The sequence below is a fragment of the Oncorhynchus tshawytscha genome, linkage group LG27 (assembly GCF_018296145.1).
Source record: "Oncorhynchus tshawytscha isolate Ot180627B linkage group LG27, Otsh_v2.0, whole genome shotgun sequence".
Classification (NCBI taxonomy): domain Eukaryota; kingdom Metazoa; phylum Chordata; class Actinopteri; order Salmoniformes; family Salmonidae; genus Oncorhynchus; species Oncorhynchus tshawytscha.
This window is the reverse complement of record NC_056455.1, coordinates 4,014,207-4,041,295: the sequence shown is the minus strand read 5'-3', so window position 1 is coordinate 4,041,295 and position 27,089 is coordinate 4,014,207. Positions and strand designations below refer to the sequence as shown.

The 27,089-nt window shown below is 42.7% G+C and overlaps 1 protein-coding gene and 1 pseudogene across 1 annotated transcript; both read right to left on the bottom strand.

Annotated features, from left to right (window-relative positions):
• Positions 1–4,989: 4,989 nt before the first annotated feature.
• Positions 4,990–17,528, bottom strand: LOC112225710 (annotated as a pseudogene).
• A 971-nt stretch (positions 17,529–18,499) lies between these two features.
• Positions 18,500–22,105, bottom strand: LOC112225899 (somatotropin-2). The gene is made up of 6 exons (XM_024390029.2): positions 21,998–22,105; positions 21,401–21,540; positions 21,146–21,262; positions 20,545–20,700; positions 19,290–19,436; positions 18,500–19,072 (listed from the first exon to the last, which is right to left on the bottom strand). The coding sequence occupies exons 1-6, from the start codon at positions 22,005–22,007 to the stop codon at positions 19,010–19,012; spliced, it is 633 nt and encodes a 210-aa protein (XP_024245797.1). The 5' UTR covers positions 22,008–22,105; the 3' UTR covers positions 18,500–19,009.
• Positions 22,106–27,089: the final 4,984 nt, after the last annotated feature.

The following is a 27,089-nucleotide window of genomic DNA, read 5'->3' as shown; positions in this document are numbered from 1 at the left end:
TTGATGGTGACACTAAGGACCCTCTCCCAGACCCTGAATACCAGACACACCAACTGATGGTGAGGCAATCTTTATTTTCGCAACCATATTCAGACATGGACCACATCTAAAAAAAATAATAATAATCTTGACAATAAATAACAAATATATGACAAAATAAATGTAACAAAATTAATAAAAATTAAAACATGAAGTCGTCACAGATTTGGGTGATTTGCCTGGCCCCTCAGCCATCCCCAGGCCTTATCAGAGATGAAGGTAAGACCCAGATGCAGACCACGTCGGATAACCAATAGTTTAATAATCCCAGAGGGGCAGGCAAATAGACAGGTCAAGGGTCAATAGTCCAGAGAAGTGGGGGAAAGGCACAGGACGGCTCAGGTAGAGGTCAGTAATCCAGAGGTATGGCAAAGGTACAGGACGGCTCAGGTAGAGGTCAGTAATCCAGAGGTATGGCAAAGGTACAGGACGGCAGATAGGCTCAGGCAGTGTGGTCAGGGCAGGCGGGCCCAGAGATAGGAAATGCAAGGGTGAAAACCAGGAGGGCGAGAAAAGATTGACTGGGAGGAAAAGCAGGAGCTGAGACAAACTGCTGGTAGGCTTGAACAAAGAAGACGATCTGGCACAGATAGACAGAAAACACAGGTATAAATACACAGGGGATAATTGGGAAGATGGGCGACACCTGGAGGGGGGTGGAGACAATCACAAAGACAGCTGAAACAGATCAGGGTGTGACAGGACATACCAGAAGGGTGTCCTGGTTGGTCGAGCGCTTCAGCTGCGCTGCATATTTTGACTGACGCAGTCATGAAATAGCAAGAAGAGATCAATACATCAATTCTTGGACCGAAAAAGCATCTGGAGGATGTATGCAACGGCCTGAGAGAGATAAATCAATCATTGAAAGAACTTGTTGATTGTGTCAAACATGTGAGACGATAAAATCTGGTGCCATGTAAATGTGTTTTCCTTGTCGACTTGATTACAATATTTGGAAGAACAGATACTTAAAACCGTTGTATGATATTGACTGGTCCTCCGTGCCAGGGCTACGGGTGGTGGGAAACACTCCCTGTCAGGCATGGGCTCATCGGGTCTGGGTGGATCATTCAGTGGAATGTCATTTTTGATTGCAACGTTGTGGTGCCTTCACAATGTAGCAAACCTAAAAAGGAATTTTCACATTGTATTACATTCATGTAATGGCATTTGAAGGAATGTCATTTCAGAGGCAAACCTTGCTATTGATTTCAGTGTGCTTCGTGTCCCAGACAAGCACAGCCAACGCCCTTTTCAGCAGGCCTATGGTGTGCTCCACTGGGGTTCTTGTGCGTGCGTGCGTGCGTGGGCTTGGTTGTACCTTGAGGGGTTTGTGAGGGGAGCCTTCAGCCATGTTTTTAATGGGTAGCCCCGGTCTCCTGCAGTCTCGAACCCCTTCATTTTTAGAGTGTACTTATTGACTCAAGACATTTTAGCTTTTCATTTTTTATTAATTTGTAAAAAATGTGAAAAACATAATCTACTTTGACATTATGGGGTATTGTGTGTAGGCCAGTGACAAACAAAACATCTAAATGTAATCAATTCAGGCTGTAACACAACAAAATGTGGAATAAGTCAAGGGGTGTGAATACTTCCTGAAGGCACTGTACATGCATGTAACCTATTGCTGTAGTGTTTATGTCAGGTTACAGCTAGGTGTAGTCTGATCAAATGGTGAGGTTTGACTGAGGGCCCGTTGAGCTTATTGAGAATCAAAGGATTTATGTCTAGTGGAACCAGACGGGTAAACAGAATGACACACCGTGCACCGCTCATTATGTAAACCTGAAATAGAAACATGGAGGTGAATCATATTTTATAGTATATGATTCACTGACTTGAGATTGAAACAGACCTATATCAAAACACCACGGTTAATCAACAGGTGCCAAGGTGTTGAAGTGTTATGATTCACCACATAGACGTACATTATCACAGGTCTGATTGTTAAGCACTGCTGGCTAAAACAGAAATATCTCATCTGATTCACAGGGGATTATTACTGTAGAAGTTCATGAAGGGGCTATACATGCTGTGGTACATCTGTATGAGAACTACACCCTTAGAATATGACAAGTTGGATGATGAGAAAAAACATTTAAGAACTTTTGTTTTTGTGATCAGCAATATTCTGTCAAATGTTGACATTTGGCCCTAATTCAGTGTCAGACCCATCCAACTTGTCATATTCTAAGGGTGTAGTTCTCATACAGATGTACCACAGCATGTATAGCCCCTTCATCGGCTCATCGGCTTTTTCTCATCATCACTTACCATTACATTTTGATTGACCATTAAAGATTACATTTAAATTAATAGTCTTGCGCTATTGCAATAGTAACGTTTTAATTTCTTTTTTTAAGTCAAAGTTATGGATTAACCTTAGCACAGCTCATTTGACTCAATCATTCAAATGCTAAAATATATGATTGAGGTGGAAAAACGTTCACAAGGTCAGGAAACAGCATCTGGTTTTGTAAACCTCAGTCTCTTATAGGGGATTTATTCATCTTCTTCTGAGGTCAAGTATTACTCATCATCCTTGGCCCAATAATTATCTTTAAAATTCAACCAGTCTGCCACGTCCACAGAACGTGTGTTATTAGTCGCTATTTAGCAGAACTAGTGCTATGAAGGTAGGTGTGAGCTGTGAAGTGACTCATGGCTTCAGCCCACACCTGTGACACCAACAAGGTAACCCTGGAAGATACCACAGACCTGTGGCTTTAGGCAGCTGACAATAAACCACTTATTTTCTAATCCTCAAATCAAAAAGGTGTTGGCCAATACTATTGTCACCCTTGATAAAATTGAGCAAAAAAGACTGCATATAAAATACAGTAAATAATATAAATACTGAGCTACAGTGTGCTGTATGCGAAAAGAAAAACGTGGAAATTATATTGTTTTATACTCATACAATTGCTCAGAGAAAGAGATCTGAGAATACGTTGCGAGGGATCTTAGATCATTCCAGACCCTTGATCTCCTTTGTCTGCTCTGATGGACTGCCGCCTCAGGTTTGAGGTATAATGTAGGTATGAGGTACTTTTCTACATATGCTTCCATTTTTCGGTGCCAAAGAGCTCTATTTTTATGTCATCTGACCATCTGGAGTTTTATAAACGGCATTGACACTTTGATTGGAACCGGTGCTATGGTCAGATGACAATAACATTTGAGCTCTTTGACCTTGAAAATGACCTTACCTCCCGGGTGGCGCAGTGGTTAAGGGCGCTGTACGGCAGCGGCAAATGTGCCATCAGAGACTCTGGGTTCGCGCCCAGGCTCTGTGGTAACCGGCCGCGACCGGGAGGTCCGTGGGGCGACGCACAATTGGGTTAGGGAGGGTTTGGCCGGTAGGGAATTCCTTGTCTCATCGCACACCAGCGACTCCCGTGGCGGGCTGGGCGCAGTGCGCGCAAACCAAGGTTGCCAGGTGCACAGTGTTTCCTCCGACACATTGGTGCTTCTGGGTTGGATGGCGCTGTGTTAAGAAGCAGTGCGGCTTGGTTGGGTTGTGTATCAGAGGATGCATGACTTTCAACCTTCGTCTCTCCGGAGCCCGTACGGGAGTTGTAGCGATGAGACAAGATAGTAGCTACTAAAACAATTGGATACCATGAAATTGGGGAGAAAAAGGGGTAAAGAAAACCTTTTTTTTTAAAGAAAATTACCTTATACCTACACTAAAATATGGTGGTGGATCTTTGATGTTATTTGGATTCCACTGGTCCTGGAGCCCTTGTTAATTGACCACAAAATCAACATTTTGCAATGCCCATCTCAGTCTCTGTACTTGAACCCCATTGAAAACTTGTGATTTGAATTGAAGATGGCAGTCCATTCTGAGCAGAAGAAGGAAAGATCTGGAAAGATTTTGTGTGGAGGAATAGTCTAAGCTCCCTCCCAACATCCAATCTCATAAAACATGTAACCAAAAAGGCTCACTGTTGTTATCCTAGAGTATTGAAAACAGTGCCAATAATGTTAACCCCCCCCCCCCATCTTCAACAAAGACAAACGCTACTTGTTAAACAAAATCTGTTTCTCTGAGCAATTGTATTAGTATAAAATTATATAATTTCCCATTTTATTTCTGAGCACACAACATAAGCTCAGTATTTTTATACAGTATTTTTGCTCATGTCTATCAAGGGTATCAATAACTATGAACCTGACTGTAAGTCTTCTCCCAAACCATCCATGGTTGTCTGGTTATTCTTCATCATACCCGTGTGGTTAAGTCTGAAGTCTAATGCTGACTAATATAGATTACTGTAAACTTTACAGACAACAGATTGAAACTCCAACTTTTGACACATCCCTCCCATATTGGGCTGCCAAAATGGGTGGATGGTTGCCTGGTTACATCTCCTCATTGGATTCCAATACTAGGGCTATTGCTCATCATACCGGAGTGTGGAAAAGCTATGATACAAGTCTAATGCTGACTAACACACATTCCTGTACACTTCATGCCAACAAATTGAAACGTTCTATACCTGGTGTTTGGCTGTCAATCACTAAAACCTGCTAATCAGGAGGGAAAACGTACTACTACTGGATGTGGCACTGACTGCACTTCGTTGTAATTCAAGACCAAAACCATGACAACTTCAAAAAAAAATGTTTACACTTTCATCCAACAGTAACAGACGGTAAAATGACAGATCCGCCACAGTGACTTCCAGTCAAACAGTCTGCCGTGCACTCATACACTTCTGATGACGCAGAGGCAGATTAGAATAGGGAGGGGTTTGGTATCCATGGCTGCAGATGTTTAGATTAGAAAACGAATACCAATGAAAGGAAAAAAACTAAATGAAAGAAGAAAACTCCCTTTGATACATTGTGATATGATCTCGTGGCATGGCATACAGGAAATAGTGCTGGTGAGACTGGGGGGGAGGGGGGTCACACACACACGAGCCAATGCTCAGTGCCTGCTGGCGGATTGTGACTCCTTTACTGCCTCATTGTCATAAATCATCCACTTAGATGATTAAGCACATTTTACCACAAAACATAAACACACTGACTGGCTGCTCTAGTTCTCTCTCTCTCTCTCTAAGAGACACAAACACTTGAACATAATAAAAGGAAAGAACCACTTGTGCTTTCAATAAGACATTGAATTGTCTAAAGTTCATAAACATTTACAGAATTTCAAAAGCATGTTATATGCAGTAGTAGTACGTCAAGATATACCGTTTTACAAAACATTCCATACAATTTTTCCAGGTACATTCTTTAAAAAGTAACAGGAAATGTCAAGTTGTTGTTTGGCACCAACTTGAACACAGTAAGTGCAGGTGAACACAGGTGAATTGTCTCCAGGTACATGCCACATGTTGACACTGAGTTCCCACGGTATATCCTCATTTTCCTCCTGGCCGTCAGGGTCAAATTGACTCCAGGGTATGTCATTCACCTGACAAAGAAATAAAAAGAAAAGATGTTGATTCCTGAGATCAGATTTGATTTAGATTTCATTAACGCTTGAGTTCAACAAGGCTGCGTTATGCAGAATACACAATAACATAAGCAGTCACATAAAGTCATAAAGTAGAATACTAAAGTTAATATTACATACATTTTACACCAGTGACTGTCCAGTGAAGTTGCCAATAATGTAAACTGCACTGGCAATTTTTGTAAATACTACAATGGCCAAAATACATAGACTAAGCAACCCATGTGGGTAGAAAACATTTAAAAGAATACAATGGCAATCGAATGTGTGGAATGATTGCTGTAAGAGAACAGTGTGGTACGAGTTCTTCCAGATCATCATCCTGTAGGACATAATCTCACTCCATCCTGTAGTTTCCAACTACAACTTTCCCATTGCCTGGAAGATAGATTTTTTTGTGTGATTACATTTGTATTCCCTTATGGCAGAGAATATCCCTGCCTATGCCTCTACTGTGCACCTAGAAGACATGAAAATATGCTGAGCTGATATCTTCAAAATGATTCCAATGATAAGTTCACTTAGAGTTCAGGGCCTTGTTTCCCAGAGCCTTTGTAGCGTTAAATCCTTTTTTAGAACCATCTTTAGTAGCCAATCTGTTTCACCAGAGCCTTCGTTAGTAACGATCTTATTAAAAACCAGACCACCTGATCCAGACCACTCGTAGAGTAGCCAAAGTGCATCGTTAGATGTTTTTTGCCCTTCCACGTCACTTTATTCACAGAAGATCTCTGCTAAACATAGAATCAAGATGCTGAGGCTAGTCATCTGTCTGACATTGACCACCAATCACTTCAGAATGAAGTTAACTACAAATACAAAGTTGCCAAAGTATTTCCAATTGAAAGATAAAACCATCGACAGGGCTGTAGTGGAGCGGGTCGGGAGTTTCAAATTCCTTGGTGTCCACATCACCAACGAACTATCATGGTCCAAACATACCAAGACAGTCGTGAAGTGGGCACGACAAAACCTTTACCCCCTCAGGAGACTGAAAAGATTTGGCATGGGTCCCGAGATGCTCCGGCATCTGACAGTAAGGCGCTACAGAGGTTAGCGTGAACGGTCCAGTACATCACTGGGGCCAAGCTTCTGGCCATGCAGGACCTATATCATAGGCGGTGTCAGAGGAAAGCCCATAAAATTGTCAGAGACTCCAGTCACCCAAGTTAGACTTTTTTCTCTGCTACCGCACAGCAAGCGATTCCGGAGCACCAGGTCTAGGACCAAAAGGCTCCTCAACAGCTTCCACCCCCAAGCCATAAGACTGCAGAACAATTAATTAAATCGCCACCGGACAATTTACATTGACGACTTCCCCCCTTCGTTTTGTACACTGCTGCATGTTTGTTACCTATGCATAGTCATTTTCCCCCCACCTACATGTACAGATTACCTCAACTAGTCTGTACCCCTGCACACTGACTCGGTACCGGTGCCCCCAGTATATAGCCTCGTTATTGTTATTCTTTTTGTGTTACTTTTTATTATAACTTTTTATTTTAGTCTACTTGGTAAATATTTTATTCATCTTGAACTGCACTGTTGGTTAAGCGCTTGTAAGTAAACATTTCGCGGTGAAGTCTACACTTGTTGTATTTGGAGCATGTGACAAATAAAGTTTGATTTGAAAACCGAGATGACTGCATTAAAAGTTAAATAGGCTTCATGGGTAGGGTTGGGTATGGTTAAGATTTTAACTACTCTTACCGATACTGCTTATCGATCCGGTACTTTTAACAGTATTCTTATCGATTCTTTTATTTTTTATTAAAAAAAGGAAACAAATTATGAACAAAGTTAACATTGCTTTATTTTCTGAAAAGTTAAATAAATAAAATTAACAATTTACAGTAAAAGAAACAGCATTGTTTTGAACAAATCACTATTATAGACTAATGTTGTGATGGAAATGTAAAACAAATGAAATAAACTATTTTCCTGCAGAAGACAATACAGTGGTATAGAGCAACACGGGTGGGGCCTGCAGGTGGGCTGCAGAAGACAATCCAGTGGTATAGAGCAACACGGATGGGGCCTGCAGGTGGGCTGCAGAAGACAATACAGTGGTATAGAGCAACACGGGTGGGGCCTGCAGGTGGGCTGCAGAAGACAATACAGTGGTATAGAGCAACACGGATGGGGCCTGCAGGTAGGCTGCAGAAGACAATACAGTGGTATAGAGCAACACGGGTGGGGCCAGCAGGTAGGCTGCAGAAGACAATACAGTGGTATAGAGCAACACGGGTGGGGCCAGCAGGTGGGCTGCAGAAGACAATACAGTGGTATAGAGCAACACGGGTGGGGCCTGCAGGTGGGCTGCAGAAGACAATACAGTGGTATAGAGCAACACGGGTGGGGCCTGCAGGTGGGCTGCAGAAGACAATACAGTGGTATAGAGCAACACGGGTGGGGCATGCAGGTGTGCTGCAGAAGACAATACAGTGGTATAGAGCAACACGGGTGGGGCATGCAGGTGGGCTGCAGAAGACAATACAGTGGTATAGAGCAACACGGGTGGGGCCTGCAGGTGGGCTGCAGAAGACAATACAGTGGTATAGAGCAACACAGGTGGGGCATGCAGGTGGGCTGCAGAAGACAATACAGTGGTATAGAGCAACACAGGTGGGGCCTGCAGGTGGGCTGCAGAAGACAATACAGTGGTATAGAGCAACACGGGTGGGGGATGCAGGTGGGCTGCAGAAGACAATACAGTGGTATAGAGCAACACGGGTGGGGATGCAGGTGGGCTGCAGAAGACAATACAGTGGTATAGAGCAACACAGGTGGGGCATGCAGGTGGGCTGCAGAAGACAATACAGTGGAATAGAGCAACACGGGGGGGGATGCAGGTGGGCTGCAGAAGACAATACAGTGGTATAGAGCAACACGGGTGGGGGATGCAGGTGGGCTGCAGAAGACAATACAGTGGTATAGAGCAACACAGGTGGGGCATGCAGGTGGGCTGCAGAAGACAATACAGTGGAATAGAGCAACACGGGTGGGGCATGCAGGTGGGCTGCAGAAGACAATACAGTGGTATAGAGCAACACGGGTGGGGGGCCTGCAGAAGACAATACAGTGGTATAGAGCAACACGGGTGGGGCCAGGTGGGATGCAGAAGACAATACAGTGGTATAGAGCAACACGGGTGGGACATGCAGGTGGGCTGCAGAAGACAATACAGTGGTATAGAGCAACACGGGTGGGGCCTGCAGGTGGGCTGCAGAAGACAATACAGTGGTATAGAGCAACACAGGTGGGGCCTGGGCATGCAGGTGGGCTGCAGAAGACAATACAGTGGTATAGAGCAACACGGGTGGGAATGCCTGGGCTGCAGAAGACAATACAGTGGTATAGAGCAACACGGGTGGGGCCTGCAGGTGGGCTGCAGAAGACAATACAGTGGTATAGAGCAACACAGGTGGGGCATGCAGGTGGGCTGCAGAAGACAATACAGTGGTATAGAGCAACACGGGTGGGGAATGCAGGTGGGCTGCAGAAGACAATACAGTGGTATAGAGCAACACGGGTGGGGCATGCAGGTGGGCTGCAGAAGACAATACAGTGGTATAGAGCAACACGGGTGGGGCATGCAGGTGGGCTGCAGAAGACAATACAGTGGTATAGAGCAACACGGGTGGGGCCTGCAGGTGGGCTGCAGAAGACAATACAGTGGTATAGAGCAACATGGGTGGGGCATGCAGGTGGGCTGCAGAAGACAATACAGTGGTATAGAGCAACACGGGTGGGGCATGCAGGTGGGATGCAGAAGACAATACAGTGGTATAGAGCAACACGGGTGGGGCCTGCAGGTGGGCTGCAGAAGACAATACAGTGGTATAGAGCAACATGGGTGGGGCATGCAGGTGGGCTGCAGAAGACAATACAGTGGTATAGAGCAACACAGGTGGGGCATGCAGGTAGGCTGCAGAAGACAATACAGTGGTATAGAGCAACACAGGTGGGGGATGCAGGTGGGCTGCAGAAGACAATACAGTGGTATAGAGCAACACGGGTGGGGCATGCAGGTAGGCTGCAGAAGACAATACAGTGGTATAGAGCAACACGGGTGGGGCATGCAGGTAGGCTGCAGAAGGACTAACAGTTCTTAGCAGTTCTTCTGGAGAAAGTTCAACATATTTACCTTCTCTGGCAGAAGTCAGGACCTCTCCTGGCTTATTGTGTTCCCTGCAGTCGAAAATACCCTCTCACTAGGGGTGGTGGAGACTTGAGCACAGAGGTAGCTTGCTGCAATGTTCGTGAGGAGGGGCAGAGTAGCTCTTTTCTCCCACCACCACATCACAGGATCTTCAGCCATGGGGATGGGAGGCAGGCATTTGTAGAGCTTGACCTCTAGCCCAACATGCTCGCTGAGGGACGAGGTGTCCTGTTAGATTGTCAACCTCAACTCCCTCTCAACTCTGAGAACATCTCCTCCAAGACACTGGTTGTTTTGTACAATGGAGGGACTGTCTCCTCCATTTCCTCTCCTTCAGACTCCTCCTCCTGTTGCTGGTGCTCTGTTTTTATCTGATCCGGCTCCTCTGACAGCCCTGGTGTTGCTCCTGTCACATTGGCCTCAACAGTTGCCTTCCTCAACCTGTCCCAGGTGGCGTGACTCACCGGCCTACCTTTAAATCTGGGGACCATTGCTGTGGCCTCATGCAGGAAGGCTTGAATGTCCTCATCCTGATAGCGCTCGGAGAGATTCTCCCACACCTTCTGTTTGATAGTTGCCACAAACGTTGTATCTTCATGCTTCACAGGGAAGTGCTCTTCCAGTTTTTAGAGGATGGGTTTGATCTGTCCACAGGTGGTATTCTTTTCACATGACACAGTGTAGACGTGTAGAGGATTCTCATGAGCTGGACAAACTACTCAGCCTTATGGAAGTCCTCGTCCTTCAGACGGTCCAGGTTGTCCTTGGTCATTGCTGTTCGCAGTCGTGGGTCCAAGGCTGCTGCTTGGTTCTCTGAATACTGCTCCATGAATCTCTCATTACATAGTGAGTTCCATTTGGTCTTGACATCAGGGCTGCTGCTTGGTTCTCTGAATACTGCTCCATGAATCTCTCATTACATAGTGAGTTCCATTTGGTCTTGACATCAGGGCTGCTGCTTGGTTCTCTGAATACTGCTCCATGAGTCGCTCATTAGATAGAGTTCCATCTGGTCTTGACATCAAGGATGAGTGAATGTTGCACAAGGCCTGAAACAACATATATTACCGCACACAATTACCGCACACATGAATATTGAATTAAATAGTTAAACGTGGGAATTTCTAAATAATACTTTAATAGATTGAACTGGCTTCTTACCAAGGAGATGCTGCTTTTCCTTCTAGACTGTTTTGGACATCAAGGATGTCTTGAACCACACGATCACTGCTCTGATTCGGGCTGCCCATTTATCAATGGAAGTCATTTTGTAGATTTTCTGTGCTGCCAGATTCAATTATTCAATTATTATTTTTAGGATGCGTAGCCTCTTGATGGCAACATCCAGATTGCCAGCATTATCAACAGTCATAGCTACAATCTTGGTCGGCTATATCTCCTCTGCCTCTACTCAACCAGTTTACGATTTGTACACTGCCCTGGTGTGGAGGACCTTCTGTTTTACACTGCCCTGGTGTGGAGGACCTTCTGTTTTACACTGCCCTGGTGTGGAGGACCTTCTGTTTTACACTGCCCTGGTGTGGAGGAGCCTTCTGTTTTACACTGCCCTGGTGTGGAGGACCTTCTGTTTTACACTGCCCTGGTGTGGAGGACCTTCTGTTTTACACTGCCCTGGTGTGGAGGACCTTCTGTTTTACACTGCCCTGGTGTGGTGGACCTTCTGTTTTACACTGCCCTGGCTTGTGTAGTGCACTGTAACAGTGAGATAGTGGTCCTGACAGAGGCTGGTACACCCATCTCATGTGATTGCCAGCTTTGGCACGTCCTTCAGCTCAGTGATCACATTGGCCTTTTCTACACCATACTAGGTAGGAATTAATGTGTCACTGAGGTAACTCCTGGAGGGAGGACTGTTGAGTGCCTTGCTCATCTCCCTACAGTAAAGAAAATATAGTTTTCATGCGTTGAATTATCATGATTGAATTAGTGTTGTTGTGTATTGTATTGTGGAGAGATGGGACTAACATGCAACCCTTTTATACTACTATATCCTAAAAAGTAATACAACTCAATATATATACTGACAGACTGTTACCTAAAGCCCTTGGACTCCACTGTTGCAAAGGGGTGTAGGCCTTTCACTATGAACTTGGTCATGGCTAGGTGGCACTCATTCACCCTCTCCTCAGTCATCCTCCCACTAGCTGACAGCGTGAAGGGGCTTTGGGCTTGTCTTTGCCTTGGACCAGTGGTATTAGAGGGAGGAGTGGGATGGATCATTGCAACTGCAACTTTAACAAAAAAGTTGCAAAATCTTTACATGGGTGATTAAATTTATGAACGCACCCATAGCTAAACAATCAGCTGGCTAATGGTTACTTTTGATCATGAACCCATGTTCGCATAAATGTTTTTAACTCCGTGTGTGGGCTCTAGGCTGCTAGCATACATACATAACGTAGACCGGGAAACGAGAGATGAACTACGAGCTAGGCAGTCGAAATAGTGCATTTCTCTGTCTGTACATGGACAGATTGCTTGTAAGGGCGGAAACACGAGCAAAAGTCTTGTTGCACTTGTGGCAACGAGCATTGTCAGCATCGTCTCTGGTGAAGTGTAACCACACTTTAACGTGTAGCTCTCTCCACCATCGTCACTGATTAAGAGCAGCGTGCTGTGACGTGTGAGAGACGCGTAAGAGTGAGCTCTCTTCTGGGTTGGGAATAGCGAAAATGCATCATAGACGAATGTCTTAATTTTATTGCAAATTAGAAACGGTTGGTGAGATACAATGTGCAAGATAACGTTTATGTAGCAATAAGAAATGGGAAATGTATTTTCTTAATGTATCCAGTACCGAAAGCAGAACCGATAACGTCGAAGCTTATCGATACTACACGGCCTTTCATAATTTAGCCCCGGGGCCCGTTTAATACCTGGTTTCGGTGTCATCCCTATTCCCGAACCTATATATTGAAATCATATTGAGTGTTATTTTGCCACTAGAATATGATCACATTTTTGCCTCAATGTGTCACGAATGACACGATGTGCCCAATCGGCCGTATGGGAAAATACTCAAGTGGTGGTGGGACCTTGGACTATCGTTTTTTACAAAAAATAATTAAAATGTCTTGCTCACACAAAGCTAACTAGCTGGCTACACCCACCTAACCAAACACATATTGTATCTGTTGTATCATAATATAACATTGTATTGGAACATAAAAGAGATCAATCTGGGGGCATTGCTGCTCCTTACTGTAACAATGTGGGTGCGCCATCCATTAAATCCCATGAAGTGATTGGCAAAGTCCTGACACTTGCTATGGCTCAGTGGCTTGGAGTTGTGAAGGAAGTTTGGGTACTGCTTTGTGCTCAGCTTTACCTGGAGAACAGACAGGGAATGTACAATCAGTTGTAAATGTCAATCATTACAATGGTTATAACTTCACCGTGAACAGTGTTTAGGGCAGAAAGTGCAGCAGAGCAGAGTCAACCAGCAAGAGGCCGGTCTACAAATCATCATGGAGTGGTAAAACATTGCCATCTACAGGTCAAGGTCTGGTATTAGTTATTGGTCAAGTGTTAATGTGATGGTTCACAGCAGTTTATGAGAAAAAGTCTACTCAGGGGCCTCGAAGTTGTTTTAAAATGGGGAAAAAAGTGCTTGGTTGAAAATATACACATATGTCACATAACAATGGTCTTATGAAATAACACAATTTAATCAAATCAATTTGGAGAGTATTTTGATATCTCTTTGGAATTTATGTTTGATAATCCGTGCTTCTACACCTGCATTGCTTGCTGTTTGGGGTTTTAGGCTGTGTTTCTGTACAGCACTTTGAGATATCAGCTGATGTAAGAAGGGCAATATAAATAAATTTGATTTGATGAGAACTACAAGCACTAAATTGTACAATAGAGTACCGCAGTATGAGTCAATACTCATGACACAAAGTGGTAAACAAGGAATCGTTTTCCCACCAATTTCTCCCATATGGGAGAAATATGGGATTTTAGAAACACTTCAAATAAGGGCTGTTTCGTGTAAGCTTACCCTGGCAAGACAATTTGATAACCGTGTCAATCTCTCTAGGACAAGGTGACTTTTATCAATATACCTGCCTGTATTTAACCCCCCAAAATGAAATGCTAATTAGCTGCTAATGTGGCTATCATAAAGAACTACAAATGATCTGGACAAGACTGACTTATTTTAAGGGTTTCTAAAATCCACTATGGGAAAAACGAACAGTGGAGAAACCATTTTCCCGTTTGACCGCTAGGTTTTATGGGTATTATGACACCTCCATTGTGGGGCTGTATAGTCTACAGCATGTGAGTAAGTTTCTCTTGGTTCCTTTACCTTCAAAGGAGAGCTCTGTAAAAAGCCTCTTCCGTGTGTGGCTCTCTGTGCTTTAGATGCCTGGGCTGCAGAAAAGTACTTGACTGGAGCATAAAACCCTGGCTCGACCAAGGCAGCATTGGGACACACTTTACCAGATACAGTGGTCCAAAGTTACAGAAGATGCATATAACGCACCCACAAGCTACAGGTGGCTGAAAACACAACCATAGAACGAGTGACAAATTTCCGGCCAAGGGTGGTCCGTTTAAAAAAACATTCCTTCCTCCCTCGCGCTTTTGTTTTTTATTTGTATTTTTTTATTCATAATACATAAATCAACAACTTACATTGCTACAACAAACATGTCTAACAAAACAAAACACAGGTATTAACAAGAAACAAATATCAATAAAATAATTTCTATAAAATTTAAAATTCTAGTTGTATTCACTGTAAAAAAAATCTCATTATAATGATTCAGGAAGATGTTATTCTTGTTTTTGTTCATTAGGGATAGTGTCTTAACAAGATCATTAAATTCGATCAAAAATTTGTAATTTTGGTATAGAATTCTGGAATTTTTGTTTGTGTATAAAGTATTTGGCAACAAGAATAAAATCACAATCATTTTAATGGTGTTGTTATCATTGCAAAAGTAACATTATATCCTTCATGTCAAAAACATGGGTAATGTTCATTATGGTAAATTCTGCTCCCTGGTCCGGGTGATTCCGTGATCATAGCTAATACAATTGTTAACAATTGTTTAAAAAAAAAATGTAGTAACTACACACAACATACATTAGCCCAGATCAGTGGGCAAATAAAGGCACAACAGTCACTGTATTGACGTCTTTAGTGAGGCTTGGATATTCCGCCTACTGTTGTCTTTCTGTCGTGTTCTTTCCATTCAACTTGACAAAAACAAACTCTAAACTTGTTCTATGTCGCTAACACAAGTCGTTAGTTTCTTTCAACATTGATAGCCAATATTAGACTGTTAACCACCTAACCTTCAATGTTGCTTTGACGAGCGAGAAAACACTCCCTCACAGCAACGCCATCTTGGCTCCCCTCCCTCGCCCCTTGCCCTGCAAGTGTATACTCGTCAGACGTCATGAAACGTCAACAGAAGTGTCCACTTAATTTGAGGCCTGAGAGTGTGTCTTTTAAGTGTTTGGACCGCATCCCTAGGTATTCTACCTTGCTCTCCTATCAAAGATGTTGTATCAAAGTTGCATTAGTGTTCTGCAAGTTAATTGTAAAATGGAGATGTGTCCAAAACAACGTCTTAGATTGCTTTAATGTCACTGTATGTAATGATGACAAATGAAACACTCGTCTCATTCGTTTTTTTTCTGAATTAAAAGTGTGGCGATTCTCAAAAGTCATCAACTAAGCTAGATAACTACTGTATTAATCACTAGCAATTCATCAATGAGACTTACGTAAATAAAAGCTTCTGAAAATGTGGATAGAATATTCCAGACAAAAGTGTTTTGATATTTTCAATAGGTACCCTGAACTCTTACGTCCATCTCGAGCGCCATTGCAGTAGTGAATTCTGGCTAGAGCAACATTACTGTAGGCTACTACTATTCTCTGCCAACAGTGTTGCACGAAATGTTGCAGGTTGGTGTTAATACCCCCCAAGTCAAGTCTTTTCGGGAGGATATTATGAATCAATCTATTGCAGACGCTTTGATATGACGTTCATGTTTACGATGACTTCAGCACAAGAGCCTCTGATTTCCCCGCGCTGAAAACGTAATTTGTTACGCAGTAGATTTTCTTCTTCTTCTATGCTATTATGGCGGTCCGCAAACACACAGTAGAGGTGCATGCCGCCACCCACTGTATGGGGTGAAAACTGGGGAACTTTTATGCAGCAAATGAAAGGTAGAAAAAAAACAATGTTTCCGCCGTGAAGTCCTGAAGATCCAATAACCTTTTTGCCGCTTTCACAATGATATCCAGTTTCTTCTATTTTTTTATTAGTTTGTCCTGTACAATTAATCACCTGCACAATGAATGGAACAAAAATCCACCTTCTTCACCATTAGTATTTCAGGATCTTTTATCTGATGAATGATATCAACAGGCCATCCACTGCCAAAGCTTCATCATCTCTACTCTCTCCTTCAACAATGTTCACTGTTTCCACATAGGAGACCTGATTGACAGCCTTGAGCCTCGCTACTTTGACCTCCTTCACCCTAACAGGGCACTCAGGGAACTCTGGAAAATGCTTTCCATCACATTTGCAGCATTGTGTATCCCCAGACTCTTCAACACTTATATTCCATCTGCAAATACTTGACACGTGGCCAAAGATTTGCATGCATGACATTGCTGTTACTTTTGTACATACATTGGCACCGCACATCTCATGTATCACAGCTTTACATGGGTCAGGAGAGACTCTTCATCGAACAGACTTCTCCTCCTTCTTTCCTTTCACAATAAGGGTTAAGTGATGTGAAGCCTCGATATCCAGCGAGATGACACCTTTCTTCGGTGCCCTTCTCTTGAAAATCACAACTCTCCACTTCGTATGTTGACAGTTTATAGAGCCACAGAGCTGTCTCCCTTTTGCTGTTTTGATACACATGAAATCACCATCATACCGCTCCTGGTCACTCTGACTGACTCCGCCTTTCTCAATTTGTCCTTTACCATCTTCGTAATCGCAAACAGGTCTCCCAAAAATAGACATTATTATTCATGAATGGTACTCCAACCAGAAACTGCTGTTCATTTTTCAGCTTTAGCTCTTTTAGCTCAATTCTTCTTTATTACCGTGGTCCAGTCATTCTTACCAACCTTACTCGCGCCAACAGAATCAAACATTGCATCAGCTTCTGCCCTTGCACGACCTGTCACCACCGGGCCAGATTCAAGTTTGTCCATCCACCTTCCATATTCCTCTACTCCGGAAACCCTCATCCTTCTCGTCCTCTCGTTGTATCTATCTAGCATCTCCATTCCGTCCAATATTGTCCTCACTTGGAGCATCCAACAAAATAGTTTGACCACCGAACAGTTGATATAGCTGTAAATGTCAATGTTAAACAACAGTTTACTAATTGAAGAATTTGAGAAAGCTCTGACTTTACTCCTACAGCAGATTTTCTGTACCCAACACGACCAATGAGCTCGAGCACGGGGCAGTGCTTACAGCTGCGTAACCAATGAAATTGCGAATGCTGGGACACACCTTCATCTGGTTAAAGTTTGTTGGGGCCACCAAAGGGTTTGGAGTTGCCCATGATCGAAGACCTGAGGAAAGTAAAATAATCGAATCGTTTTAGCTCACAATTGAAGTCCCTTAAATACCTGTAGGACCATAATTGACTCAATATATTCAGAGGTTGGTAGGCTAATTGTCTGTTGGCAACAAGGTCAAATGTTCCTGTGGTAAAAATGTTAACATTAGCATCGCATTCTATTTCCCGCCCCCTGGCTTTGCAATTGGTCTTGCTCGTACCTTGCAGGGGAGCCTCGTGAATCCACTGTACGCCACTGTTCATGGCATTGACGTTAACGATGAATGGTAAATTATAACACAGCTACTAGTACTGAAGGTAAGTCCATAGATTTAGTTATGGTGGGAGTTGATGTGAGGTGGTGTGGTGCTTTTGTAAATATAAGATTCTGGTACTACTAAGACTCAACTCACTTCATATAACACTGAAATGTTCATTATGTTTAATGCATGGAACTTGTTATTCATGATGCACCGACGCTATCCCTCTGACATCCTCAGCGCGCAAAACTCCATTGCCAAAACCTGAAAGCTAGGTTCACATCCACTGTGTGTCATGAATGTTGAATAAAATTCCATTTGAACTTACTCTGACAATTGTCCATGGGTTTGGTTTTTGTATAGCGTGGAATTTGAGACAAAATATCTGAAGGAACATGTCAATAAAGAGGTCTGCTGCAATACCCATCTTCCTCTCTGTCAAAATAAGTCTGGCACAAGTTATCGCTTGCTTGCACTTGCAGGACTTTTGTTTTGACATGAGGTGTTTTGACATGAGGTGTTTTGACATATTAGGCACCTGCAGGAGACCAGCCTTTGTATGTATGTTCCTTTGGATATCTTTTCTCAAATTCCCGAGCTATATAACAACCAACTCTATGGACAATCAGCAGACAAAGTTCAAATTGAGCTTTATTCAACATTCGCAACAGACAGGGGATATTGATGTACAATACGAATGTACGTGACTATGGGCTGTTTTCAATCTGTATTGCCGAAGAACAGCGTAACATCTTTAAGGTCATTTCCCGAACGAGCCTGACATATGCAGCGTTTACGGTGAATGCCGTCTCCACGAACGCAGGGAACATTGCCTTTACATTTCAATGGAGCGTCTGCGATACGAATTGAATCCAGCCTTAAGTTGTCCAAGGGACACAATAGGAATGCTGGGGCTAGAAACTTGTAAAAAAAAAATTGATTTGAAAGATAGCAAATAGTAGCCAAGAGATCATGTACCGCAGAGAAGTTTATTGAAAACAAATCACTATTCGTTTCCAACAGTAAGATAAAGGAATGAAAATACTTCAAGGAAATGACTCTAAAATATATTATCCATCTGTGGACATACCTAAAGATTGGAGCTCTACATGTTCCCATTTCACCCCTAAATATTAATGTATACATAAATGGCACCACCACCTTGAATCATATATCTAAATAAGACATATTTATAAACCGTTTCTATAAATGTACTAATCTAAAATGTCCATGGATCAGTGGTAGCTCCGAGTAATGGAGTGAATATCATAGAAAGTTGATTTCAGAGAACAAAATGCAAAATGCTTGAAAACCCCTGGAGCCAGGCTCTACCAGATCCAAATGAAATCTACTCTAGACTAAAAAAACATGCCTAATAGAGAATCTCAATTGAACATGCTCTTCAGTGCAGGGCAAGGTCTCATCTGTATCTGGGGAACCGAACCCTGGAGACAGGCTCTTGCTGGCTGCCGCTCCGGCCCACGTTTACAGAGTGCAGTTGGCCTCCAGTGACTTCCTGCACTTAGCGACGGTCAGGTAGGTCTCAACCTTGGGACAAGAAGAATAGGTTATAGTGACACATTTTAATGTGCATGTTCTAAGTCACCAGGACTTTCTCGAGACCAGTCTTGATCAATAAACAATAATAGTAATAACATATGGGTTGAAGACCCAAAGATACTTCACAATAGAGATTACAAAAAAAACAATGCACCGTAGAAAATATAGGAAGGCACATGCAATTGAAGGCAACATGATCTTCCACCTTATGCATGTCCTTCTTGAAGCAGGCCAACAGTTCGTAGTTCCTCCTGACGTTGCCGTCGCCCCCCAGGTTCTGGTAGTAGTTCCCGTAGGGGGGCAGATGCAGAGAGTCATTGTCATCCAGGCTCAGTACGCCATCCTGGCTCCCCTGTGGGAGACAGAGAGAGATGCATGGTGGGGTGGATGTGTGCATATCAATACTCGTTTATTTGGCCATTCTACAAGCACATATAGCAAAAGACACATGCATAAATGTCATTGAATGGGCCAATATTCAGTCATTGAATGGGGTGTTACTGATATAGTCACTATTAGTGATGATCAATGAGGTGAGTTACCCCATCACAATGTAAAGCGCTGAAAGATCTGCTGAGAAGAGGCATACGTGGTCCTACACTATGCTTTCTAACTAGGAAAGCATAGTTGTATTTCACTTTCATGTCAGTGGAAGTTAATAACCACATTGTAAACCCCAATGTGCTGTCATTACTCAAAACTTTTGAGGAAACCGTTGCACTTAATATACAGAATCTGACTACAGTCATTTAAAGTGATTTTTATAGTCATTACTCAAACCTATAGAGTCGCCCTGTAGAGGGTTGAGATTTGAGTGGTATCAGCTTGACATTTTTTAGTAATGCCCCCACTAAGCCATGTCTCCAATATAATTTCCAAGTGTGCCTTGCCTTTTGAGTGAATTGTAGAGTTATCATGTTTGTTGTCATTAATTTTCAGTCCTGTGGCCTTCAAGTGATTTTCCAGGCAAATATTATCATTATAGTTAAACTCTTTATAACAATATATTACATATCTTATAAGGCCTTCTTTTGAGGTGTAGCTTTACCCAAATACAGTGGCCTGAAACTCATGGTTTACAGGCCACATCAGGCCTGCAAGTAGGTTTGCAAAATTCCGGTACCTTGTATGTTATTTATCTTTGTGAAAATGTAGAAAAATGTACGTTATATATCTGTGTGTAGCATAAGATCAATCAATCACTCAATGTACTGTACATGCAAAAACACAGATATTAAAAACAATTCCAAAAAATCTACCTGTAGTAGAGCATGCTGGGTAAAAAGTTCATTTGTTATAACTTTAAAAAATTGCATTGATGTGACTCATTTAGATTTGAGCCAGTACCACATAGACATTTGAAGTAATAATGACTTTTCATTGACTGACTTCAACTTACTAGAAGTATTTGAGTTAAAAATGCACAAAGTGCGGCACCACAAATGGTAATTGACCATTACCTTGATGAGCAGGTTGATGCCCACTTTGAGGTCGCTGAGCTTCTCGGAGATCTGGTTGTAGTTTCTGACCATTAGGCTGTTGGAGATGGTCAGGGTCTGGCTAGGGTACTCCCAGGATTCAATCAGGCGGAAAGAGATATGGAGCAGCTTCAGGACCTGTGTGTGTAGATGTAGAGAAACCACAGATGATTAGAAAATGAAGTTGAGTTGTAATTGTACAGCTTGAGATGCCATATCATTTACATGATACATTGCTGGAGAATGTAGACGTAGAGAAACCGCCGATTAGAGAGTGATGGGTTTTACTTACAAGGACTGTGATATGTGGTTGTTTTTACCTACCTTAGTTGAAGGCACTGAGGTATAGCAACATTTTACTGCTGATTTTAAGTGTACAATTTAAAACTTCCTGTCATGGCTAGATTTAATTTCCACCATGCAAGATGCTGGTTCTGCTTATCTACAGTATATATTTACCCATGGAGTTTAGACAATCGGGGATCTGCTTGCCCAATAACTAATGACTTGTTCAAATTGAGATGCCCTATTATTCATGTTGGAATTGTGCATCATGGAGGATTGTCTCAGCCAGGTAACTTACTGAACTCTTCTGAGTCTCCTGCTTGTCGATTGGGCTCACGATGGAGTCAGAGTTACAGAAGTCCACCAGGAATATCTTGTTCAGCTGTCTGCGTTCATCAGACAACAGGGTGCCTTCCTGCACAAAATCACAAAGACAGGAGAGAGAATGTTTTGCCGCTCGGTTTGCGTGAAGAGGACACTTGTCTACAAAGAAGAGGAACCACCTCTGAAACATTATCCGCTGTGTCAAAAGAAGATTCAAAAGCTGTCTTACAAAGTCGTTGAACATTTTCTGAGCCAAAAGGTGGAGGTGTTGCACCCGGTTGACCGCGATGTTGAAGAGCCGTTGGTTTTCCATCGCCGCCCCTTGACTCAGGAAACAACTGACCAGTAAGACTGGCATCAGCAGAAACACTAAAAGAGAGATGAAAGAAAATAAGAAATGTATAAAAACGAGTAAGTCAAATTATGTTGCGACATGTTAGTAAGATATTCTCAATAGTAAGATATTCTCAATTTGCTATCTTTCTCAATAGCCTAGCGATTAAGAGCGTTGGAGAGCTGAGCTGACTAGGTGAAAAATCTGTTGATGTGCCCTTGAGCTAGGCACTTAACCCTAATTGCTCCTGGAAGTCGCTCTGGATAAGAGTCTCTGCTAAATAACTCAAATGTAAAACTAATAGATCATCTGGTTAGGTTGTTAAAGGAAGTGGTTCTGTGTAAGTAGATTATACCCTCATGGCAGTACATTACTTGTTCACTCTTTCTCTGCCTTCTTGGCCCCTGCCTCAGTAACTAAATGTTAAAGTTAAATGGTATTAAATGGTACACTGACTTCCCACTTAAAAAAATAAAATAAAAGCTGGTTTACCTTGTCCCATTTCTTCTCTTAATTGCCAAGGATGATTACTTCACTTGAAAGTGTGGTGGTCGGTTCAGTATGTTGCCGCTTGTTTGGGGCCCCTGTTTTTATAGATGGAGAACACATGTTTTAATGTATCAACAGGAGGAAACATGAGATTTTCTCCATGTACCACCTCTCGCCGATGGGACCGGTTTTTGTATGTGACGATGGAACAATCAGTATGATGTGTCAAATCAATCATTCATTTTTCCATGAGTTCGGGAAGAGGTGACTCCTAAAAACAAAAACGTACCCGATGACATGACAAATGAGGGTCAAAACACATACGTCACAAACCTCTGTTGTCTAGGACATAATGAATGAACAAAAGTTACACTCAGTCACACAGAGAGACACAACCCCTGTAACTTGACAACAACGCCGGTTATTCTGCCATCCCGCTGTGGTACTGTAGATAACAGGCATTATTTGACAAATATATTATATTGCTTCTTTATTAGCAACAATATTTGATTGTTTAATGTCAATTGAATGTCCTATGGTATTAGCACAGACCTCAAGGTAGACACACAGAGAAGGACCTATCAAGGACTTGAGACGCACATCTTACAAAGTATGTCTTTTGTTCGTTTACATAACATAAACAGCCACTTGATCAATACCCGCTTTGTCTTTTTGTGTGAGAGCCTTTGTTATACCCGACGAAGCCCAATAAAAGCGATCTGTTGGAGCAAGTGTGTAGGCCCTACTTCATTGATTGATTGATTGATTTTGGGGTAAAAAAAATCGATGTGCCTTTAATGATTTTTTTTAAGTACACATCTCAGTGGATAACACGTGAATGCTTGCAGCCTAGCAGCATGTGCGCTTGACTACACAATGCTACTAGCCCAAAGCCTTCACTCTGTTTGTGCCGCACAACCTTGCTGTGTTGAGTTGATGCAACACAGGTAGGTGTAGGTGTACTGTGTCTTGACACCTACAAAGGTTACCTGGTCAATAGTCATGACAGTAATGAGATCATGGTTGATGCGTGTCATTGTGGCATACGGGGAGAAGACTGATCCGGTGTGAACATATTCAACAGACGTTGTGAACGAGGTCCATATTCAGTGTTCAGGACACGGAGACGTGTTGAATGTCAGGCTAGGCCCAGCACTGTCCTAATCCCTTCCTGGCGAAAAACAGAAATCGATCTGTTAACCTGCATCACTTTGGAAGGGCGGCTGCGAGTGTATTTACTGTCCACATTACCTTGTTGAATATGTGATAGCTGGCATTCAAAAGAGCATTATACAATGGGTAGTTTTGGCCATGCTATTTGACTGGATGTAGTGATGACTTGTTTTTGATAGTCCAGCAAATCAAAAATACTGTATGTACAGCATGTATCAATAAAGATTTTATTCCATCAACCAACATCTCATCATCTGGCCCCGTTGTGGGATATGTATTGCCTGTAGCAAAATGTCAGAAATCACTCAAAATGTTCAGTTGTTGTTTAGGTTTAGTCATACTGCATCATAGTGGTTCCTAAACTTCTCTTTCCTTCATACCCTTATTGACCCTTATGCAACATCCACACGGGGCGGCAGGGCAGCCTAGTAACCTGAAGTTGCAAGTTCAAACCCCCGAGCTGACAAGGTACAAATCTGTCGTTCTGCCCCTGAACAGGCAGTTAACCCACTGTTCCTAGGCCGTCATTGAAAATAAGAATTTGGTCTTAACTGACTTGCCTGCTTAAATAAAGGTAAAATAAAAAATGTAATCCCTTGCGAAGTGTTCCAAAAACACATGTGATCACATGATCTTATGGGAAGTTAATGTGATAACACGCGACAGCATGTAAAGTAATATGTGTGAAGTGTTCCAAAAACATATGATTTATTTTCAACGTGTGAAATCACGTGTTCTTTCTCTAAGGGGAGCCTCACCAACTCTCTCCGTTATGTTATTTTACTCAGTCGGCTGTATGGCCTCATACCCATTTATGTTTTAACATGTTTCAAATGATCTGGAAATTATTCTTGAACGTTATTATCACGCTATAGAAGAAAGATACTCTATATTCCAGAAAATGTCCTGCATGTGTAATGTGTGATACTGTTTTGAGCAATACATACAGTTGAAGTCGGAAGTTTATATACACTTAGGTTGGAGTCATTAAAACTTGTTTTTTCAACCACTCCACAAATTTCTTGTTAACAAACTATAGTTTTGGCAAGTCAGTTTGGACATCTACTTTGTGCATGACACAAGTCATTTTTCCAACAATTGTTAACAGACAGATTATTCCACTCATAATTCCAGTGGGTCAGAAGTTTACACACACTAAGTTGACTGTGCTTTTAAACAGCTTGAAAAATTCCAGAAAATGACGTCATGGCTTTAGAAGCTTCTGATAGGCTAATTGACATAATTTGAGTCAATTGGAGGTGTATCTGTGAATGTATTTCAAGGCCTACCTTCAAACTCAGTGCATCTTTGCTTGACATCATGGGAAAATCAAACAAAATTGTAGACCTCCACAAGTCTGGTTCATCCTTAGGAGGAATTTCCAAACGCCTGAAGGTACCATGTTCATCTGTACATACCATAGTACGCAAGTATACACACCATGGGACCAGGCAGCCGTCATACCGCTCAGGAAGGAGACGCGTTCTGTCTCCTAGAGATGAACGTACTTTGGTACGAAAAGTACAAATCAATCCCAGAACAACAGCAAAGGACTTTGTGAAGATGCTGGAGGAAACAGGTACAAACGTATCTATATCCACAGTAAAAATGAGTCCTATATCGACATAACCTGAAGACCGCTCAGCAAGGAAGAAGCCACTGCTCCAAAACCGTTTGGCCATAACGACCATCATCATGTTTGGAGGAAAAAGGGGGAGACTTGCAAACCGAAGAACACCATCCCAACTGTGATGCACGGGAGTGGCAGCATCATGTTGTGGGGGTGCTTTGCTGCAGGAGGGTCTGAGGCACTTCACAAATAGATGGCATCATGGGGCAGGAAAATGATGTGGATATATTGAAGCAACGTCTCAAGACATCAGTCAGGAAGTTAAAGCTTGGTCGCAAATGGGTCTTCCAAATGGACAATGACCCCAAACATACTTCCAAATTTGTGGCAAAATGGCTTAAGGACAACAAAGTCAAGGTATTGAAGTGGCCATCACAAAGCCCTGACCTCAATCCTATAGAACATTTGAGGTCAGAACTGAAAAAGCGTGTGTGGGCAAGGAGGCCTACAAACCTAACTCAGTTACACCAGCTCTGTCAGGAGGAATGGGCAAAAATTCACCTAACTTATTGTGGGAAGCTTGTGGAAGGCTACCTGAAAAGTTGGCACAAGTTAAACAATTTAAAGGCAATGCTACCAAATACTAATTGAGTGCATGTAAACTTCTGACCCACTGGGAATGTGATGAAAGAAATAAAAGCTGAAATAAATAATTCTCTCTACTATTATTCTGATATTTCACATTCTTAAAATAAAGTGGTGATCCTAACTGACCTGAGACAGTGAACTTTTACTATGATTGAAATGTTAGGAATTGTGGAAAAACTGAGTTTAAATGTATTTGGCTAAGGTGTATGTAAACTTCCGACTTCAACTGTATATTATTGATTTACGTCTATAACACAACATGTAGGGAAGTGTTCTACCCATCAAGGTTCCCTTGGCTTAAACCTACCAAATTCTTTGAACACGTGTGTCATGACTGAGTGTTAATTTTCATGTTAAATGAGTGTGTGCTCCTTTAAGAGTGCACAATATTTATAGGCTAAGGGAGAGATAACCAGAGCAAGAAATGGAACATACAATGTGAGACTATGGGACAGAATGTAAATAAACAAGCCCAGGATTCACATATTCCTCACACTGGATTCCCCTCTTATTACTAAGAACAGCTACACTAAGTGCAGTGTGTCTATGTACAGCAGCATGTGCTTATGGGGTTATCACAAATCACAGGTGTGATGTGGTTGTAACTCACTCCAACTCTGCCTGGGCCTCTGTGCCACATCACACTGACCTTATAAGTAGGAAGTGTAATGGCACACTATAATACCTCTCTGTGAAATGAAATTACGCTGAACCAACCTGAACTAGAAGTTGAACTGACGTCTGTGCCCACTGGGTTGTCTTGTTACACTTACCGAGATATAGCGCTTGTATTTAATCAAGGGGATAGAGGTGAGCTACCTCTACACTGTTCTATGGAATAAAACTGCAGCCAGGTGCCAGTGGGTGATTATATCACTCAGTTCAGCCTCAGCTGCTCAACACCAATGAGCGAGGTACACGACCCACCGCCACTCTGTGTCAAACAAGCCTGAGACCCTGAAGCAATCAAAGGTGATATGCACATCCGAAACTTGAACCTCAAACCCTGACAATGACTTGGAGCGGAAAAGCCCATGGCCCCCGTAGCAAACACCAATACTCCCCCACCCTCGCATCCCTTGGCAAAGAGCGGTCCTCCCTGGCCCCTAGAGTCTCTCAGTGTTTGGTTCCAGGCCAAGATGTCTTCATGCCTTCTATGCTATTCAGTCCCCTGTGCCAGAGACTGTAGCAGGAGCTACATGAAGGAGAGAGAGAGAGGATAAGTGCATGGTCAGCAGGCAGGGTTTTGCCTTGTGAGTACTCTTATGTAAATCAAATGTCAGCTCCTGATATTGATTTGTAGTTTCTGTTCTTGACATATTGAGTTGTTCAGTATTTGTATACACTACATGGCCTAAAGTATGGGAACACCTGCTCGTCGAGCATCTCACTACAGAATCATATGGAGTTGGTCCTCTCTTTGCTACTATAACAGCCTCCACTCTTCTGGGAAGGCTTTCCATTAGATGTTGGAACATTGCTGCAGGGACTTGCTTCCATTCAGCCACAAGAGCATTAATCGGTCACTGATGTTGGGCGATTAGGCCTGGCTCACAGTCGGCGTTCCAATAAATCCCAAAGGTGTTAATTGGGGTTGAGGTCAGGTCTCTGTGTAGGCCAGTCAAGTTCTTCCTGACCGATCTCGACAAAAAATGTCTGTACATTCCTCGCCTTGTGCACAGGGGCATTGCCATGCTGAAACAG

Coding starts and splice junctions, on each gene's coding strand:
- LOC112225899 (XM_024390029.2), bottom strand. Junction 21,263..21,400: donor AGAAAATGTTCAACGACTTT/GTAAGACAGCTT, acceptor GATTTTGTGCAG/GAAGGCACCCTGTTGTCTGA. Junction 19,073..19,289: donor TCAAGAAGGACATGCATAAG/GTGGAAGATCAT, acceptor TCTTGTCCCAAG/GTTGAGACCTACCTGACCGT.